This window comes from Falco punctatus (assembly GCF_963210335.1).
Source record: "Falco punctatus genome assembly, chromosome: 13".
In the NCBI taxonomy this organism is placed as follows: Eukaryota; Metazoa; Chordata; class Aves; order Falconiformes; family Falconidae; genus Falco; species Falco punctatus.
In genome coordinates, this window is record NC_137593.1 from 18,817,128 (window position 1) to 18,838,478 (window position 21,351).

At 36.4% G+C, this 21,351-nt stretch overlaps 1 protein-coding gene across 5 annotated transcripts in view; it reads right to left on the reverse strand.

The window, feature by feature from the left end:
* The window catches only part of COL4A3 (collagen type IV alpha 3 chain), a 105,697-nt gene that overhangs the window by 43,938 nt on the left and 40,408 nt on the right, over positions 1-21,351 (reverse strand). For 4 of the 5 annotated variants that reach the window (XM_080409925.1, XM_080409924.1, XM_080409926.1 and 1 more), the window contains 9 exons: positions 9,013-9,069; positions 6,354-6,443; positions 4,725-4,769; positions 4,236-4,280; positions 3,878-3,940; positions 3,087-3,140; positions 2,219-2,245; positions 1,539-1,616; positions 446-508 (listed from right to left, as the gene is read on the reverse strand). In XM_080409925.1, coding sequence (XP_080266051.1) covers positions 446-508; positions 1,539-1,616; positions 2,219-2,245; positions 3,087-3,140; positions 3,878-3,940; positions 4,236-4,280; positions 4,725-4,769; positions 6,354-6,443; positions 9,013-9,069 — 522 coding nt within the window. The other variant, XM_080409927.1, reaches the window with a different exon arrangement.

The window sequence follows — 21,351 nt, forward strand, 5'->3', positions numbered from 1 at the left end:
AAAATTTACACTCTTCAGCACCAATACAGGCGTTTTGAAGTACCCAGTTTTCACATGAGTGATACCACTGGTTTTATTCTTTTTTCCACCTTTACAACCATAAGTTGTTGTGAGTGGGTGACAGAATGCCTATATAATCTAGTTGCAAACATATACATCTCTCACAGTTATACACATTAGTATTTAAAGTGAATTTATGGGTAATTATTTGAAAATTAAAACATGCCTACATGGACAAGGATACTTCTGAAAAATGAAAGTGCATAAAAATAATTAAAAGAAACTGAAAAAAAAATCAGATGTGTGCAGAAGGATATGGATGTTGCATACACATGTCTCTTGACCTCAAACAAGTCTGAGAGGGTCAGGTACTTGTACAATTCCATAGGTTTCTAGCAAAAAATCAAAGGTTACAGTACCAAGTGAGACAGAAGTTCATACTCACTGAAGCTCCTGGAGGGCCCTGTGGTCCAAGTTCTCCAGGGTACCCTTGAGCACCCTGGACACCCTGCATATTAAAAGAGAAACAGGAGTAAATACCCTGGCAAGATTGTGAGCAAACCACAATGCTAAATTCAATGGACCGAATAACAAACAGAGGAGCAGCACTGCCTCTGGATTTCCTTTTCATGTCTCAGGATAACACAGAAGTATAATCCCTCCTCACTGCTTCATTGGTTGGTGTATGTTTTGAAACATGAGAAAACATATCTGTTCTAAAACTAAACTACTCAAGTGAGGATGTATGTCCTGTTTAACTGTGGACGTTCTCATAGTCCGTACAGTCCCATTGCTAGCCCTAATAAGCCTCTAATCTTTTGAATATTCTATGCAATAAGTTCTATACTTTAAAGCTTTATTTTCAAAAAAATGAAAAATTAAAAATTATTATTTTCCTTTTAATTCAATGTCCTCCATTTATTGTAACAATCAAAAGAAATGTCTGCTCTGCCTTCTCCTATCAATCTCCATTTTAAAAATATGGATCATAACGTCCTTTGTTACTACTATAGAAGTTGAGCTGTTCTAATCTGTTCAGTCTTACTTCATGGGGAATTTTTGCAGTTGGACTAGGTCATTGTAGGTTCCTTCCCACTGAACTATTCTGTTCTATTCTGTATGTAGGGGAAACCCTCCAAATGTGTTACCAGTTTTTCTCCATGTCTAAAGTTTTGTTAGTTGTCTGCAACCTGACTTCCCTACCTCACTTCACTAACAAAGAATGGAAACTATTGGTTCTGATGGCAAAATGAATTACTATTGTCTTGGTGTACTCTGTTTTGTAAAGTGAGAAGAAATACTTTAAATATATTGTATTAATCAGATTGTAGAATTAATAATTTAAGACACAGAATTATTTTCTCATTTAGAAAATTTTCAGATCATTTAAAAATATTATATCTATACAAAAATATAAACCACTGACATTTTATATAATATAATTTTAATATATAACACATACTATATATAATGTGGTTTATATATAGATAGATTGTTTGTGTGTGTGTGCATCACAGTCTGAATTAATTCTGAATTACCTGAAGTCCAGGCACTCCTGGCAATCCAGGATCACCTTTTGCACCATATCCTTGGTTATATCCATCTGCAGGGAACCCCTGGATAATTGGATAAAAAGTTATGGTGTAGAACTCTGTGGTGGAACAAATCTTCTAATACAGTTTGTAGGGAATTAAGCAACATCAGAATTGCATAATGATGGCAACTTTCCACTATGGCTAGTTTTACCTCTAAAAAAGATTTCATTAAACAGAATATATCTTTTTCAAGCATTTCAGTTCTCTGTCTGGAGCAGTCTTTATTTCAGACATACCTACATTACTCACCCACAGTCCTGACTGTCAATATATTTCTGGTACTCTTTATCCCTTTAAAATACTCTCTAGTGCATTTGCAGATTTCCATATCAATTCATAAGCTGTATGGGGGAGGGGCTTAGTTCCTTGTGTGCTTGAAAGTGTGAAATACATTACATGCAATAACAGTAGTTAAAGGGGGAAAAAAACCTAAATACTGTTTTGTAACCTGGAGTGAGTGCAACTAGTACAGATGAAGCACCAAAGTTTGTGGTTGCTTCTTCTGGGAAGTAAACTGTTTCCTATACACAGAGATGTTAAGAACTCTTTTTCCAGCAGCAAACATGCACACACATTGTTGATTGTCCATAAATATTTCACATAGTACGGTGTAAATAACTGACCTTCTCTCCTTTGATGCCATCAATACCCTAGGGAGAAGAACAATCATATTATTAAAAGAGAAAAGTAAAAGAGATAGTGGTGAAAGGGCACATTCTAAATGTACTTTAAGGTTGGCAATCTTGAAGTGATTTCTTTTCACAGACACAGTGTATAGCCAGATACATGTTTACTGTGCCAGACTTCAATTTAAGAAGAATGAGCATGTTGTTATGGAATACTCCAGTCTCACAGTTACAACTCTATAACTGAAGGCAGAACAGTTTTGAAGCCTGACCTTAAGAAACAAATCAATAATAAAAAAAATAAATATCAGAAGAGCTGTTAAAGATCATGGTTAAAAGTTATTCAATTTGAAGCCACTGGAACTTGAGAGACAGCTTTCCTTTTCTGTTTGTTTAGAAGTTTCTTTAAAAACACGTTTCTACAGAGAGAAAACAAATCCTAGAGTTAAAGCAATGCAACTAGAACGAGAAGTTTTGGGTTTAATTCCTGGTTCTTATTGACTTAATTAGGCCATATCCTCAAAGATATTAAGCACAGACTGAAACTGTAATATATTAAATATACATTGGACACCTTTAAAGATGCAAGTGGTAAGTTTTCACGAGTGTGCCTTGAGACACTAAAGAGCTAACACCAGTCAATGAATTTACATGCACTCATTAACTAAGAAGTTAAGGCCCAACATGCAGCCGATAAACGCATTACCTTTAACTTTCTTTACCACACAGTTTTCATATTAATATAAGTGGGGCGACCTATATATTTCAAACGTTGTCAATGTCTGCTAATGTGATGCTTTACACTCCTTCAGTGAATGGCTTTATGTGGCAGAAATGCATGCAATCATAAATTTCAGACACCTACTGGAATGCCTGGAGCACCTCTTCTACCTGGAGGACCTGGAAAACCTCGATCGCCCTGAAATTGGTAAGAGTGACTGTTAATGCATATTATTCTTTATCATTTGGTCTGATTTTAGCAAAAGTGATTAAAAAAGAAAATGTTAATGTTATCATACTAAAATTGTGAGTTTTATTACCACCATATTTGCTAGAAGGGGCACAGCCTCACTGTATGGGGTCTTGACTTCTATCCGAAACACCAAGCTTTATTAGCTATGTCAGATCAGTTCACTGTTTCACTAGAAATGCATGATTTCTTGTAGCAGGCACCCTTCTGACTCCCTCTTTCAGAATGCTGGAAGCATTTCTCATAGACCATAGAATACCTAGTGAACGGTAACTTAACGTTAAACCTTTTAATTGCTTTCAGGATTTATGAATTGTCAACTGCAAGCTAGACAGTGGTGAAATAAAATTAACTAGCTATCTTTTCTATAACCCATTTCAACAGAGGGACAAGTTGGACAAAACTGGTTAGGTCACTTGGATTTGAAGAAAAAAGGTTTTATTTGTCAAAATATCAATCATTATTATTAACTTTTTAGCAATCAACATGTATTATTTAATTATATATCTTAGACAGAAAGACAGCACTTTTCCTTCCTCTAGCCTCATGATTCAAAGTTTTCCTAATTGATAAAATCACAAACCAAAATAAATCAGCGTTGATGTACACTGGGGGGAAAATTGTTTTTTTGCCTGTTCCCAAGCATAGCAAAACACGATCTCTGTGATATTCAGCATGGTTTGTACCTTTGTGCCGTTACATCCTGGAGCACCCGAGCGCCCAGGAGGACCAACAGTTCCCGGTTCACCCTAAAACAGAAGTGCGAAATTGACACAAGTTTGTTTTTACACATTCATATTGCCCTACAGCAACACTGGAAGAGTTTATGCTAGAGCAGTGTTTCACAAGACCTGACAGATTACAATGTGTTCTTAAATCATTACAATGACTGAGAATTGCTGACGCTAAGATTTTTATCTTTAGGCTAATTGACAGAGAGAATGCTCATGTTGAGACTAGAGTGAGCACATTGGGCTGAGGATAATTATGTGCTGAAGACTGTAGTAAGACAGAAACGGTTAAATCAGTTTCATTTTTACTTACTGGAAGGCCTGGGGGACCTGAAAATCCAGGTATTCCTGGGGCTCCCTAATGATATAAAAATAGAAGAATAATGCAAATATTAAGCAAAAGCTCACGATGCAGTTTTTCATTTCTTATGAATGCAACTATGATTCTATCAAAAGACCAGTGTGTTCTTAACACTTCTGACTATGACCAAGTATAATAGTGGCTTATGTACTGTTCACAAAGACTGGTTTTGCCCACAGAAAAAAATCCAAAACATCTCTTTATGGAATTCCAGCCTGACTTTTTCCACAGCACACCCCAATATAGCATGAACCTTGTACATAAAGTGTAGCAAGAAAGGTAAAAGTTAAAAAAATAGATAATGTGTATACTCTGTGTCATAAATTTTAAGAATACTTTAAAATCATATATAATAATTTAATTTTCACAAATTACTGAACCAAGATGGCATTTAACATGACATCTAATACATACAAGTTTGTTTAAAATATAAATACTTACTCGTATACCTTTGGGTCCAGCTAAGCCTGTAAGCCCTGGAGAACCCTAGATCACAAATGGAAAAATAACGTAGTTCAATATAACTGAGAAAAAGAACATATCTGTCAACGGTATGTGCAATATTTTTAATGCCAATGTGCACATGAAACTATTTAAATAAATGATTTGCCTATTACAGACACTAAAGCAAACAAGCATTTAATACAACTTGCATAAATCACGGTGTCTTGCCCTCCCTTCCAGTGTTTACAGGGAATATATCATAGAATCACAGAATGGTTTGGGTTGGAAAAGACCTTGAAGATCTAGTTCCAGCCCCCCTGCTATGGGCAGGGACACTTTCCACTAGACCAGGTTGCTCAAAGCCCCATCCAGCCTGGCCTTGAACACCTCCAGGGATGGGGAACCTTTTCCAGTGCCTCACCACTCTCAGAGTGAAGGGATATATATATATGTCTTATCATAGGCCAAAAAAATAACAGTCATGGTATGTTGAGAAAGCAGTTGCTATGGCTCTGTTCAAACTGCGAGTCCTGGAAATGCTTCCCTATGAGGAAATAGCTGGAAGGCTCCCAGATATGGGTGATGTCCATGTAATGATCAGGTATATGCATTTACCAGCCCCTCTCACCTGCACTGTTGTGCATAGAAAGGAAAGCCAGGAGCAGGCTGAAAGGGGGCTAAGCAGGATGGGAGAGCAAGGCTGAAAGGAGACAGCAAAGCATGCCACAGCACAGTCTAGACAGAACCTGCTAGAATTCTTTCAAGGTGCTTAGAGCTTTACTGATAACAAGAAGTTTTTATCATTTCCAGAAAGGAAATGGGGAATGTACCAAACTGCATAGCTCCTAACATCCTGGTATGGATAAGTGCTGGAGCCACATTAGTGCAGGTCATAGACACAATGTGATTGTGGCCCTACTCTCCTGATTTATACTGTGGCTGAGTTCACACTATATTTACACACAAGTAATTTATTCATCAGAGTCATCATAATTATTTAACAATGACAGCAAGAGTACTGTTCCTGAAGACAAATAGAAATATTTTTTTTAATGAGCAATTTATTTGTTTTTTCTGCTTATGCAGGAGGCATTGAAAATTCATATTCAGCCTCAGTTTAGGCCTATAGGAAAGAAAGCAAGCCCAAATCATGGAAGCCACCCTCTCCATACTGCAGGCAACTAGGTATTTCCTAAACAGACCAAGATTTATCTTTAAAACCATCTTTCCCTTCAAATTTTCTTAAATCTGTTTTTCATATTTGTCTCAGTAGTAGCTCGTTTCCTCTCTTTCCATCAATAGGTGTCAGAGTACACTGCTAAGACAAAATTGAGGTTATGCTGCTAAAATCTATTTAGACCCATGTCCACTGCCTCTGGCAGTTCAGTCCACGTGCTTTAGCACTGGGCAATGGACAACTAACAACAAAAGCCCATGCATCAGCTACTTCAATTCAGTCAAAAATGACCATTGCAGCTGGTGACTACACAACATCCCTCACCTGAAACAGGTTTGGTTTTGTTTAGTTTTTAAAACAGAATTCTCTATCCAGTCATGACTCACTTTCACAGTCAAGCATGGTAGTTTCTCTGTGTGTCTCTCTCTGTATCTCACATACACACCTACCTTTGGTCCCTGTGGTCCTGGAGGTCCTTCTGGACCAGGAAACCCTCTGTGACCAGGTGGACCTGGAACACCAGGAAAGCCTTTTTCACCCTGTAAACATTAAGAGAATGAACTTCTTAAAATATCTATGAATTCTCCTTTTGATAACTTATTTCTAAGGCATTCATTACTTTCAGTACCTCTTAACTTATACATATGTGCCTGTAGCAGATATATTATCCTTGCCCATACTGACCTGTTTTCGTGGTCCTGCCTATGTGCTGCCTAGGCCACATGGTACCACTGAAGTAACACGCTCATACGAATGGTTGAAGATACCAGAAGACAACAGTACTCCAGATTTTGCAGAGTACAGAAGTTAATTGCTAGCATTAAAAGTTTAAGAAAGCAGCTGATAATATATTCCTTGTTAATATTCCTATACTATGTTTAGTCCCTACAAGCAACACAAATCCAAATCCATCATAGCAGCTCTAATTTGTAGTTGGCAAAATGAATGGCTGCTGCTGTACAGCAAGGTCAGCTCCAAATCCAATACGTCTCTTCATGAAAACCATGGAAAGAAACAGTGGGTATCAAATGCAAGAAAAACATACAGCTAGAATAAAACAGTTGTTCTGAGTCTTAAGAGATTAACACACTCAATTATTTTTTATTGGGTTTTTTTTTTTAAATCAAGTTTAAATAACAAAAACATGTAAAGGAAACACAGAGGATTAAAGCTATAGAAATAGAATACATGAGGCTAAGTTACAGTGGAAGGGGCATTTTCAGTTTTTCAGTTAAATATAATGAAGATGCAAGTCTTATCTGGGTTAAAATAAAGTGCTTCAAGCCTAGAAACTCACGGAAAAGATGTTTCAACTCTTTAGATAGCAGCAATTTAGCATGCTCAATTTTACATCAGTGAAGATCTGTCTGAATTAAAAAAAATATTATTTAAAATATATAAATACGATCCAAGAATATTTTAACACAAATCAAAATAAGAATTGCATTTTTTAGGAAGCGTCTGTGAGATCTGTATCATAAACCGGCACAGCTTTTTAAAACAAATCGTTTATTTCATCCACCAGCGTCCCAAGAAAAGCAAAAAAGGATGGTGCTATACCAGGACGTGCCACTGGAGGGGGCGTGGTACCGACTGACAGGACGACGAAAGCCGTCCCGGTACGCCTACACTGAGCTTGCTACCCCCGCCCCAGGGAAGCCCCGGGGTGCTCTCCAGATGCAGAGCAGCACTGAGCTCTCCTGATAGCTTCACTTCCAGCACAGGCAATTTCATCCACATTTTCTTCTTGACAGATCAACAAGAGCAGACGATTCTCAGGTCGAAGAATTTCCTCACATTGAACAGTTATCAAAATATATTGATTAATGTAACTGTCCCGACTTAAAAAAGCTGCCTGAAAAACATCCGTGTAAACAACGATTAACTCCTACCTACTAATTGCTCGGTTGCTTTAATATGGAACAGATGGAAACAAGCTGTGGGTCTTCATTATTATTGATATTTCTCTTCTAGTGGGGCAGCTTATTTTTTTCTCATTTTTCACCTGGTCTCAATTTTACTTGTTAGGGCAAAGTGGGGTTAGACCAACTAAGAACATGAAAAATAACCACTGAGGTTTTACTGAAGAGTGAGTATTCCCCTTTCCCACTTATGAAAATAAGTTTTAATAATGAACATACTTACTTTGAGAGAACTTTTCTCCAACACTGAAATGAAGCTTCCTAAAAGCAAGACTAGGAGTGTTTTCTGTGGTGTAATATGACAATTTTTCTTTGTAATAAAAGTACAGGAGGAAAGCAGTAATCCTTTACCAGCCAAATGTGTCATCAGTGGGACTGATCACAATCCTAAGTCTATACAGACATCTGAAATCTATTGATAAGGTTTAGTATCGTAATCACTGTGTCCACAGTTAGCCTGAATTACAACCACGACTTCTTTAATAATGCCCCTTTCATTTGCGAACCAGTTGTTTTTTTCCAACTACAATGAAAGAATTTTTGGCATTTGTGTAATTCAGGTTTGTCTAAAAGCTACTCCCAGCCTCTGCCAACTGGCAACAGGCAGAGCTGGAGCTCTGTTACTTTTGATGCTGTTCCCTCACTGCTGGCAAGGTGTTTGTGATTAGAACCCAGACACTCATCCCCTGTGTTGGTTTGCAGATTTATCTGTTTGATGCCAGTGCATGTAGCTTTCCTTCAGGAACTAGAAACAGGGGCGGTGGGGAGATGGGCAAGGTCCAAAGATGGAAAAAGAGAAACACTGAACATGACACTCTTGATGGCATTATGAAATTTGTAACAGGAGAGCTGGTGCCAGGGCAATGGTATCTGTGGGTATTTGTTAGCAGTTTGTGAAAGGGACCTAGCGCTTTGGACAGTTTTTCTGTTGGTGTTCAAATATCATGCAATGCTGTAAACCAACTAATATGTTTAAAAAAAAAAAAAAAAAGCTTTCTTAGTTAAACAGTGTCCCCAGAGCTATTTTCACATAATATAGTAAAGTAATGTATTCCTTTAACAATTCTCTGTAGACTCTGTTGACAGAAAGCCATCATACATTACATTCACTCACTTTATCAACTCAACTAACATGATTTTCAGGTACAAGCTGACCTTAAAAAAGGAAAAATATATCTGTTCTTACCTTACTACCCTTCATGCCATTGCAAAAGCAGGGACTTTTACCTTTGCATACACAGCTCTGAAAAACAAAAAGACAAACTTTACAATAATTTTTTTTCTCATTGTGTTGTTTAGTGAAGGGGAAATGAGATCTCAGTGGTTTTAGAAAGGTAAATATTTCATGGATAAACAACTTAAAAAGTTCATGAAGAGTGGCAATTCTCAACAGTGGAAAAGAGCTCATTATTCCTCTGTACTGTCTTTTGACACTAGTTTGATTTTATAGTTTAGGTAAAGGCCAAGAAGCCACACTTAACACCACTGGGGTTACAGTACCAGGACGAAGTAACATTCAAGAGTTTGGGCTCACAGCACTAAACTTTGATAATTCTTTAAAAAACTTACTATAGAAATGAACACATGTACTGATACTGTTTTAGATTACAGTTATATTCTTTTTATTTTAATCTATTAACCAATAATTTTCTGACTTTCTGTAGCTGCATTCACCTCCTGACCCTGCCACATGGTACTTAATACAACTACAAAGAAGCCTCAACTTTGCTGTTTCTTAATTCTGGAGGTCTCCTGAGCCAAGCTGTGTAATAGTGGGTGCCTTCACACAGGGACATCCACACTCCTGCAAGTCCTGGTTTGTAGCTGCTACCAGCATGTCTGGTCCTCAGGCCATCCTGGAGTTCAAAACCCTCCTTGGAGGGCTGAGTGTTGCAACGTAGAATGCAAACCTCTCTATGCCTGTGACCTCTACTGCTGGAGTATGGCATGGCTACTTAAGGAGCAACTACAACTTGGGAAAATTCAATGATTTATCCAGTATGAAGAAATATTCAGGTTTTTATTGTTTGCACTTCACACTTAAGTGAAACAAACCACGAACCCAAACAAGGATATTCAGTGTGTAGCTGCATAGACAGCATGACTAAACCAGTTAGCTCCCACACGAGGTAGCAGTGGTAGCAGAGAGCCCAGCAAAGCTGCAAAGCTTCTCTGAGATCCAGAGTGAACATGAGAACACTTAACCATTCTGTGCCCTGTTTCTGCTACAGCTATCACGCACTCAGGACGTGAGCTAGCCCAGCCTAGCTAGAATAATGCTTCAAAGGACTTCTTTCCGCTCATGTAGACATATGCCATTTCAGTGAAGTGGAGGCGAAAAAAAATAACCCTTTATTAACATAAATATTATACATACTAAAAAATCATTTAGGTTATTGAAGCCACGTATTTCATAGAAATGCGGAGTAACCTGCATTTATTATCCTTACTTACACACTTAAATTCTTTATTTTTGAAGCTCTTGCTGAATGACTTTTTCACTGCTGTAGAAAGAGGGTTATTTTTCAGTTTATCCTCCCACAATAGTATAGATGTTTACCACAATGACCATATACTATGTTATAGTTACAGACAATAAGAAAGGGACAACTATCACGTATTGGTTATGAAGGTATTTTTCTAAGTTGCATAAAATTCTGGAAAGAATTAAGAACTGTATTTTTTTCATGGAAGATTAAAGTCTTTAGGATGGTATGATACCAAATTTGTATTTAGATCTTGAAGACAGAATTAATTAACCTCTACAAATGGTCATAATACAACAGCAGCACTATTCCAAATTTATAACTTTTCCAGTGGTCTTCTCAAAAAACAGAAAATGAGAGAGAAAAAAAATGTTCTCCATTATAATGGTAAAGTCAGACTGCCATTAAATTCAAATTTTCCTCTGGCAATTTGTTCAGGTAAAACATTTTACAGACAGACTTGAAAAGCATTTTTTCTTCCCACAAGCTAGGATCAATTTCTTCTATCTTTACCATCCAAACCTGAGGTATGTGGTATCAGCTAGCTGCCTTCATTTCTTACACAGTTCCTGGTGTTTGTCTCCTTCCTTGGACTACACAAGGAAACTTGACAACTAGTTTGGAACAACTCATCCAGTCTCTTTAAGCGCCTCTTTTAGAATGGAGGAAAGATGCTGCAAGTACTTGCTATTCTCTATGGACTAGACGATTACTGACAGTAGCTGCCTGTCTTCTAGGTGGCTGAAGTCAGACTATTAATTTAAAAATAGATGCAGGGGATATTCCTCAAGTGAACAGCTATTTAAACATACATTTACAAAACAAAACAGAAATTAGAGTCAGTTGGCTGTGAAAAGCAAATCCCTCAAGAAATGATTGTCTGCCTGTGTTCTATAGACAGATCAATAGGTGATTGTTTCAAGCTAGATTTTTAAAGAGTTGCAAACATTAAATACTTAATTCTTTGGGATATTTAAAGAAGATTCCTTCTTCCTCTGATCTGAAAGCCAGAATTCAAGTGATACTGCATCAGAAATTTGGAAAACAAGTGTCATGTAAAACAGAAACCATGAATATGCTACTTTACTATTATTTTTAACCATATGATTGTATCACCAGAGACATAAGAATAAACACTAGCGCAGAATTAACAAAAAACTGTATCCTGATTTCTTCTCAGTGAGGTCAATCAGTTTGGCACTGGATAATCTAAATTCACCAAGTTAGTTATATGACAAATATCTTGAGCCTTTAACCATAACTACCAGAGGATACAGTGACATGTATCTCAAAATAAATTTGTACTAGTCTATAAGACAACCAATTTTCTCATTCCCTATTCAATAACAGTACCTTCCATCCCAAAGCATTCTCTTCAAAATAGGTGACACAGGTTATTGGTACATGTCTGCTAAGTGGTATAAAACCAGTAACTGTTCAATGTTTAGCATCCCAAGGAAAGATATACCACAGTACACAAAATTAGTCTTAAACTGCAGGCACTGCATTTTACTGCTGTACAGGGCTGGTGAGTGACTCAAGCTATCGTATTTTTAAGGTTTGCATACAAAAACTGTAAATTAACTACAAGACCTATGAGACCCATTTATCAGGAATCCCAGCTGCCAAAACAAAGATTTAACTTCAGATTTAGTAGACACATGTCTGATTCCAGGAAAGGTGCTGTTTACTAAGGAAAAAATAATTACAGTATTAAAATTCTCTGCATTTCTTCAGTGTAACTGGGAGCACATCCTGTCTGACCATAGAGAACTTCCCTTAGAAGCCAGAAGTGGCTATTTCTCATCTTTCTAGTACCAGTTATTTACCCTTATAATTCTATAGACCTTCATGAAGTTGTACCTTACTTCTACCTGTGAAAGCAAAGCTAGAAGCAGATTCTTTACAGTATTTGAATGCAAAGCAGTTTTCAGGACATGTGGAGAAATCACCAAATGAAATTACTCTTCTATAATAGGTATCATCTCCAGAAGACTTGATATGTACCCATACAGAAGAAACTTTTTCTTTTAACTTACAATCAAAGATAATCCAATGTGAAGTGAAATGCACGAACATGTAGAAACTTACGATGCTACACAACTAATCAAGGTTACTAAACTATTAAAAGAAAAAGAGCCTTTGCTCTTCAAGTCAGAATGCTTAGAATGTGTTTAATTTGCCATTAGTAAGCTTTCAGATCAATTTAGGTCTTTTTGTGTACACATATCACTTTAAACTAAACTGAAAAGACCAAAGATGATTTTACATTACACAGTCAGTTAGCTGGATAATACTAAATGTTTTGGCATATGATTTTTACATAAGATTAGATTATGCCTTCTGTAAAGGAGCTTTGAACCAAAAAATCATTGCTCACTTATACTACTGAATGTTTCCACATCCTTACAAGGTGCCTGCAGCTGCTTTATCAAAGGATCATAACAAAACAATAGTATATTGCCAGGTTATAAGATAAGGAAATTGAGTATTAGTTATTAATGGTTTATTCAAAATCCTCACAATAACATCTACATAAGAAAATGCATTAACACCACCACAGGTTTACTGCATGTTTTCCAGTTTTGTGATTTTTACAATAATCATCTGTATTTATTTCAAATATTTAGATACAGTAGATGGCACTATATTTTTAATCTAAAAATCTAGGTCAAAGGATAAAGCCATTATATGAATAATAAATCAAATTAATTCACCAATGAACCAAAATTTTAAAAACCCAACAATTAATTGAATTCAGAGAGGACCTCCTTTTAAAAATCTTTTGAGTGATAATAGTAGTATACGTTCTTTAAATAATTACAGTTGTACACACTGAAGCACATTTACTGGAGCAGTTTATGCTTTGTCCCATGGTTGCAACCTTATCTGTAACACGGAATTGCCTTTCCTACGTTATGGGATTGGATTCTGATCTCTTCCTGCCCCCAATTCAGAGACTAATTTAAGCATCTGCTTAAAAAGTGTTCCAGCACTCTCCTTCACTGAATCCCTCAAAGAAATGATGAAGAAAGAAAAATTAACATACTACAGACTACGTTGTCACCTATACGAAGCTTAATGCAGTGCCATGCTGAGTCTACTACTCCTACCTGTTTGCAGCAACTTTATTTGGAGTGTCAGAGAGAATCTTGCACAGCTCACAGCACTTTGCCAATATCACTAGTTATATGAAGGATGTCAGAGAATGTACTTAGGGATGTTATTAAACCTGAATATGTCAAAGGACATCACAAAGTGTTAATATAAGGAAAAAAGCAAACAATGATAGGTGTTTCTATCAATAGCGCAGTCTTTTGAGTCCTGTTACTCACACCTGTGGTTATGACTCACAGTCACACTGGGAATAGCTTAACGGCAGAAAGATGAGGAACAGAAAAAACGAGCCAGTGAGGGTGATGACCCAATATTTCTTCATTAATCTCTTTTTGGAATGACACATATGATGACAGAACAGTCAGACTATTTGCTTTTCCAGATCCAGAGAAGATCAGAGTAGGTCAGCTATGATTTCTAAATACATATTTGTATTAAAAATACTGCACCTAGGACAGACAGGCAGTGAAGTGTGTTGCTGCAATACATACACAAGGCACCATATTAAGTACATTTCAGATGAAGACTACATTAAGACCACACAGGATGAATAATAAAGATGTTCAGATGAAAGCTGAGATGAAATTCAATGTATTCTGCAGGAATATAGTGATCTGGCTGCAGTGGGGCTTAAGTTTACACCTCTGGCCTGATAGGTCTTTAATTTCATGGGTGATCTCCATTGATTCCAGAGGTAAAGTCTGGTTAACATAAATGAAAGATGGCTGTGCAACATGAGAAATTTTAAGATGAATTAAAAGCAGTGCAAGTGATATCCATTAATCACTCTGGACAGTAAAAATAGCCCGGGTGTCTTCTGTCAAGTGAGTGGTGAAGCTGTCACTTTCCTTCACTGGTGGTTCTAATGGGTGATCAGGCTCATTTTTAAAAATGCAAGCCTGCTTTTTCATTTAAACTTCATTTTTATTAGTATCTCACCTATCCTGCCATTAGATCTTTAACTTCTAACTTCAAGTATCACTAAATTAGGAGTCCATCGAAGACTAATACTTATTGGAAAAGATCTATTTTTCAATGATGACACTTTATTATTTTTTTTCTTTTACATCATTCTGCTTGTTAATGGTATCCTGGGCAGCCTACAAATATGCGGGTCATCACAGTGGTCCTTCCTAAGTGGAAGTAAATTATCATCTGATTTCCAGTTTTCTGTAATTTCTCTTAAATTCCCATACTTATTAAATACTATGTATCAATGACTCAGTTCCTTTAAGAGTCTTGATTATGAATTTTCAAGGGCTGCTGACACACTGAGATTTCTGAATTCTTCTTGAGCTGTCTCAGTGCACAGCAAACACTTTACACATTCCAGCTGTGTTCATAAACCGCAGCTGAGCACATAGAATAATACTGCTCAGATAGTTGTTAATATAGTGCTTAAAACTACAAAGGGCCCATTTCTCTAATGTTCTCTACTACATTAATAAAAGTGGGTATAGTACATTATGATTACAGTAAGTGTAAAGTTTTGCTTTAACATTGATCTACACTTACAGAAGCGTTGGGGTCAGTATACTGCACAAAGATGTGAAATGCTGCACTTTCTGAAGGACACTATGGTGCTAGCTAAAGCTTCTAGCTTGGAGACAGTTATGTTTTTGAAAATTTATCCTAAGCTGCTCAAGCAGACGATCTCAGACGAAAGCTGTATATAAAAAAAAAAAGTTCCCACTGTGGAAAAGGCTACGTAAGGAAAATATTTTTTTTTCTGAGTGTGACGCACCTGTGTTAGGATACTTAGCTAGACTAGCACAGTCAGTAATTCTATCTAGACGTGGTTAGTAGATACGTGACCCTGGCAGCATATTCCTCATGTTGCACAACTGTAAATCACCATGTAGCCTACAAGGTACTGGAGAATGAAGTCCCCTCACTCCAAAACATTGCTATCAAAACAAAATACCAGTCTCACAATTACAATCTGTATACTAGAAGTTTTTCATGCATTCTAAGCATCAAACATGAATCATTAAAATTATCAAAGACCACGAAGAACTTTGTGTTTTTTTAGTGATTGCTGGGCCAGTACAATAAAACAAAATTATTAAGCCTTCAATAATTATAGAAAACATAGAGCAGAAATAGGAGATGATGAGATGAAGGAAAATATGTCAGTTCCCAAACCCTGAAACATTGTGTAGTCACTTGTAAACTGGAAGGCAGCCAGACATTCCTACCTTAGAAGACTCCTGTTAACAGCCATATATGCTATCAGAATTCACAGCATTTTGCCTACCGGTTGAATACCTAGCACCTGACAAAAATCATTTGACTTTCCATTATTAGAAATACATCTGTAAGACACAACAGAAGTCAACTTTTATGCTACAGACAGTTGTTGAAAAAACTCTGTTAAACACTTGTAATGGGAACCTTGCTCAGCGATTAACTACTGAATCAATATCCCTCCTTAGTGGCACAGGCCTTGTATTACTGGTTATTTGCTGCTTTCCGTGCAAGTTGCAGAGCAGAAGTCCTAAGCACTAATGATCATAGGAAAAACCCTCTCCATAACACTTCACAGAAGCAGGATTTTGTGTCTAGCTTACAGATAACTCGTGATCACATGATGTGAACACACATGTGTCTATCTGAACTTGTTAAGAATTTCCTTACTTTATATCCTTAATTTTAAACTGTCAGGACTTCTTGTTGGAAGGAATTAATTCTTTTTTATAATATAAAGACATATTTATAATGGTATTTGCAAACCAACTATGGTAAATAATTGGTATGGAGAAATGGAAGAAGCTGCTGTAGATGAACATTTAAAGAAATTTCTATTATGCTAAGGGAACACATGTATGAAAACCCTTTTTCACTTCAGAGATTCAAACTGTTTTGAACATCTTCTCTTAGTTTTTAAAGCGAAAACCTGTTTGGTAAGAACTTTGTATAATAACAATTTCATAGTGTTAGCCAAATCTCTCCATTATAACTATTCATATTAGCACAATAAAAAAAGCAACAGTATAAAGCTTAAGTGAAACAGTATAAACAGAAGGAGACAAAATTTTCATAGAACTTCTGGTATTTCTGGCCTATGTTTAATGGAATAAATTACATTCTGGGGGGGAACCACCAAAAACCAAACCAAAAAATGTAAACCACACTGCAATTCTTTTCTTTTTTTTTCCAATACACTTATTGTACAGCGTAATGTTTTTTTGCTGTGAACAAGCCTGTCTGCATGGAAGTTCCAAGAAACCACCATAACACAGCTGTTCATGCTATCCTGACAAAAGCACACCACCCTGTCATCATGCTTATAGTTCCACATACAACTTCCATGGTGCCAACCATATTCTTGTCCCAGCAAATACAGTACAATTAATTACATGGAGCTTCTCCTTCCTCTCCAATTCACTAACAGTAAAGAATTAGGAAATGTGAGAACAGTAAGGCTTAGCAATCTTTACTGTGCCCACACGTTATCATCGTGTTAGATTAAAATAGGCAAAATGTAATTCAGAAGAAAAAAAGACAATACCTAGAGTTTTCACAAACTCAAATTGTTTTTGAGCTCTGTAGTGATGTCCACTAAGGCCTGTGTTGTAGAAGCTGCCTAAAATTACTCAGTATCTATGTACGTAAACCTGGCATTTTGTGTGCAGTTTTGGAAAACTGTCAAGGCTCTCAATTGAATCTCTGGTTTTCAGATTTTTTAATTTGCTTTTGGTCTATAAAAAGAAGATACCTTATTACTTCCTCATTAACTATAAAGAACAATGGTTTTCTTTCTTTTGCTAAAACACAGAAAATTTTGACACTTAAATTTATAATGACCTATATCCTGCTCCACAAATAATCTCACTAGGGTGGAAGTCACTGTGATGAGAACTATCAGAAACTGGACCAAACTGTTCATGATATATCCAGATGGGTAAAATCTGCGAAGGCAGACCCATAAACCCCATCTCTGAAGGTTTCTTTTCCTGACTTGAATAGGACACAGGGACAAAAGAAATATTCTTCCTTTCTACGAGTTAAAAAAGATTAGGCAATTCAGGGCACAGAATTTTGTTTTGTGCAGCAACCTCTTAAGGGTGTTTAATCAGCTTATTCATCCGTGTTCTTCCTTCCTAACAGAGGGTCATCTTAAAAAAGCAATCTAGTAACAAAGAATACACACCATTTAACTAGTGAATTGTTGCTTATGTACCATAATATGGTTAGCATTACACCACAAAATTTGTATTTCTTCTCAGGTGTTGAGTGTGGGAATGGTATTCACTATAATTGTTGTCTCCTCAGGCCTGTATATTCGTATGTTGATAAAATTCCTCCTGTGCATCTTCTGTTAAGTGGTACAAACAGCAATGAAAGCAACAGTAGCTTGTTCAGAGAAAGCTTGTTGCACATGCTTTGGTTTCTCCTTTTTTGAAAAGCTCTGTGATTTCACAGATTAAAAAAAAATAAATGGGTTACTTTTCCTTGCAGCTTCCTCCAAAATGATCTGTGGAAAAATGCAGCATGAAGCCCTACTTAAAAAGCCTTCAATGAATGAAGCCAAATGGAAAACCCATAAACCTGTGAGACTTGTACCCTATCACAAAACTGCTAGGTAAAAAAAAAAGAAGAAAAAAAAAGAAAATAGAACTAAAAATATACTAGGTGTGGCAAAATGGAAGTTTTTTCAGTGTGTGTATGAGAGACTGGGGCTGTAAACAGCTCAGAAGAAAAAAAGCCTTTTTGTATTTCAACCTTCCTCCTAGGCTCCTGTAATCCATGCCAACATACTGAGCCTTCTAGTATTACTTTGTTAGGCAGTAGGGTGAGAATGTGACAGTAAAACAGATGACCGGATATCCCATACTACTTGCACTTAATAGCAAAGTATTTTGTTTCAAAGACATGTTATGATAAATCAGCTCTAGGTATCGCAGAAGCGATTGCTAGCACAGATCTCAAAATAAAATGCTGATATACCTACATGAAATACAAAGCAATGAAGAAGGAACTAGTGTCTGCCTGCCTACTTTGATCATTTTAATGATCCTCAGTCAGCAAAATAACTTGAATTATAACAGTTTTGCTTAAATGTGTATTTACCTTGTAGATTTGCTAGTAAAGGGTATACATAAAGCATTAACTGTTCAAATTTTCACAGGTGTTTAGTCAGATCACCTAAGGAGGTTCATCATCTTTCAGTTGTATGATGCAGCACACACAGAGGCACACTTTTCATTTCTCGGTCATCAGAGCAAGCCTCCAAGTGGCACAAGACAGCAGAACTCCATCAATTTCATGCACAAACATCAGGGCAACTCGGCTAACTCTCTTGGCCCAGTAGGAAGAGCATTGCTCTGCAGTGTTCTGACATTGGCCTGTTCATCTACAGAGATGATGGCTGAATTACAACTAATCATAGAGGCAATCAGGATCAGAACAGTCTGGTATAAATTGGTCCCAATTATCAGAGTAACACCCCCGTTGACTTCAGAGCTGGGATCATATTAACTAAATCAAAGAAAACACTTCACAAAGGACTTGTTTTTCTAACACGCTCAGTGAACTCTCTTTTGTATATTCAGGTGCACATCTTCCCTTCTCAGCTGCCTGGTGCGACAATGAACCTGGGCACTTCCAAAGGCTGGCAGAAAAGGAACATTCTCACTGTGACACTTTGTCCCTCCAACGTTTTGACTTCTAGTTAAACAAAGCAATTCAGCCTGCATCCCATTCTTACCAGCCTTGGATATGGTCATGGCTGAGCTAAAACACTGCATTTTTTCCTTCCAGAGCCATGTATCAAGATCCATTTGTGAAAGCAATGCAGATTGCATATAATTAGGAAAAAAATACTGCACAAAGAAAAGCAGATTAGTTTATAAGTATTTGCATGCAAATTCTAACATTCATAAAAATGAAATTAGTTGGGAAACACAAACACTTCTATCAAGGCACAGACAATAAGCATAAGTGAGAGAGGAAATGCAAAGATCTTCTAAAGTCCTATAGTCACTGAGTTTGCTATCTCCCATCCTTTTCCAGCAGCACATGATAAAAAAATACAAAGAGTAATGATAGAGGCAGAATACACAGCACTTAATTTTATCCTGGGAGCTAACACAAAATTGCAACTACATTATAATGCAAATCAAAAAATGGTAGTAACATGAGGTACAGCTAATTTGCTATCAAGTAAACTTGCTCAAGTAGAAACTTCTTTTTTATCCTGTTCTGAACACATGATAACACGATGCCACCATAAAAATGATAATGCCACTAAGAATCGATTCAATACTAATGAACTCGACTGTCATTAGTGTCATTTGAAACAGCAAGTTTCAGGGAACATTTTTACATCAGTGTTTTATTTCAAGACATACAAGAAGTACATGGATGTCATCAAAAGGCAAGACACACTCAGGAGAATTAATTGGATTGTACATGTGCATTAAGACAGTGTTAGTTCCAGTTGCTGTTAAGCAAACTGAAAAAAAGAGAAGCCAAGTATTTTTTTTTTCTGAAAGGAAAACAACAGAAATGAGGAATAAGAAGGTTCCCTGTGGAAAAATACTGATTTTATTATTATTATTATCATTGTTGTTGTTCTAAATCCTTTAAATGAACAGTGGAAAAATCCAAAGAATTATAACATCAGTATTTGGAGTGAAGGAATACATCAAGCAAGCTGAAAAGCCTTTGACATGGGAAGATGCTACTTCTGCTGAGTTTTCAGAAGTTGTGATTAGAGCGTGCCAGTAGCCAAGAATGCAGATAATAATACTCCCTAGCAGGTGCCAGAAAGTTCAGCCTCCTAAGGGCAGAGAAGTCTGGACTCTGTGAATGGCTGCAAGGACCAAAATTTGCTGTAAAGACATCAGCAGGCACAAATGAATGACTTCCTTGCTTGTCTTCTATAATAATAAAAATAATAATTAGAATAAACTACTTAAAGAGACATACACTTAAAACTTTTCTATGTTGAAACTTTTTTTAATTTATGCAGACAGAAAAATTTTGCTGATCAAATATCAATTTATTTTCATATTAAAGTCTAGCACAATTTTAAAATACAAACAATACCAATTTCTTTGCAATGGACAGTCCAGCCAAGATGCAATGATTTACTGATCAATCATTTCATGTCAATTAACATTAGCACTAATATTTAATTAGGATTTTTATTTAAACTGTTTTAAAAGTTTTGATTTGCTTCATAATCTAGAAAGTTATTAGACTTTCTCTTTTGAAAATATCAGCATTTTCATACAAGAATAGAAATTACGATATCTGAAACTTAAACTGATTTCAGTTATCTGTCGCAATCTAGTTTGAACTAATCTCAAACAACATGAGATCTGTTGAATTTTCTGAGCACCACTGAATTTGTAGGTCATATTCAAACTTTGCTTGAACAAGTTTTCTGTAGAAGACACTTCCTACCATCCCAAATCCTGTGTTTAAGACTTAAGTATAAAAAAGGATCTAGTAACAACAACACTCTACAAAACTAGTATCTCAGAGCTTTGTAATTTACCTTAAGCAGAAAGGCTGCTAATGAACTAATGTGCGAGTCTGGCAAATATCCAGAATCATAGAATTGTTTGTGTTGGAAAAGATCTTAAAAACATCATGTCCAACAATAACAATTTCAGATGTTTAATTTTCAAAAATATAACTTAACAAAGGAAAAACTAAGGAATTTGCATATAGATGATCCACTTATATTTACTCACGGATTTTCAAAGTGCTTTGGTGATCAAAAAGGAAATAGCTACAGAGCCGAGTTTGGAAAAGCTTCTAAAGCAAATCTGAGATTTAACTTCCCTTGCAATTAATGGGAAGATACTAAAAAAAATTTTAAGCAACCTATATAAAAGCAACCGCAGGATAAAGCAAAAAATGTAACAACACGGATGCATCCATATCTAATTGTGTCAAACCAAAATCAC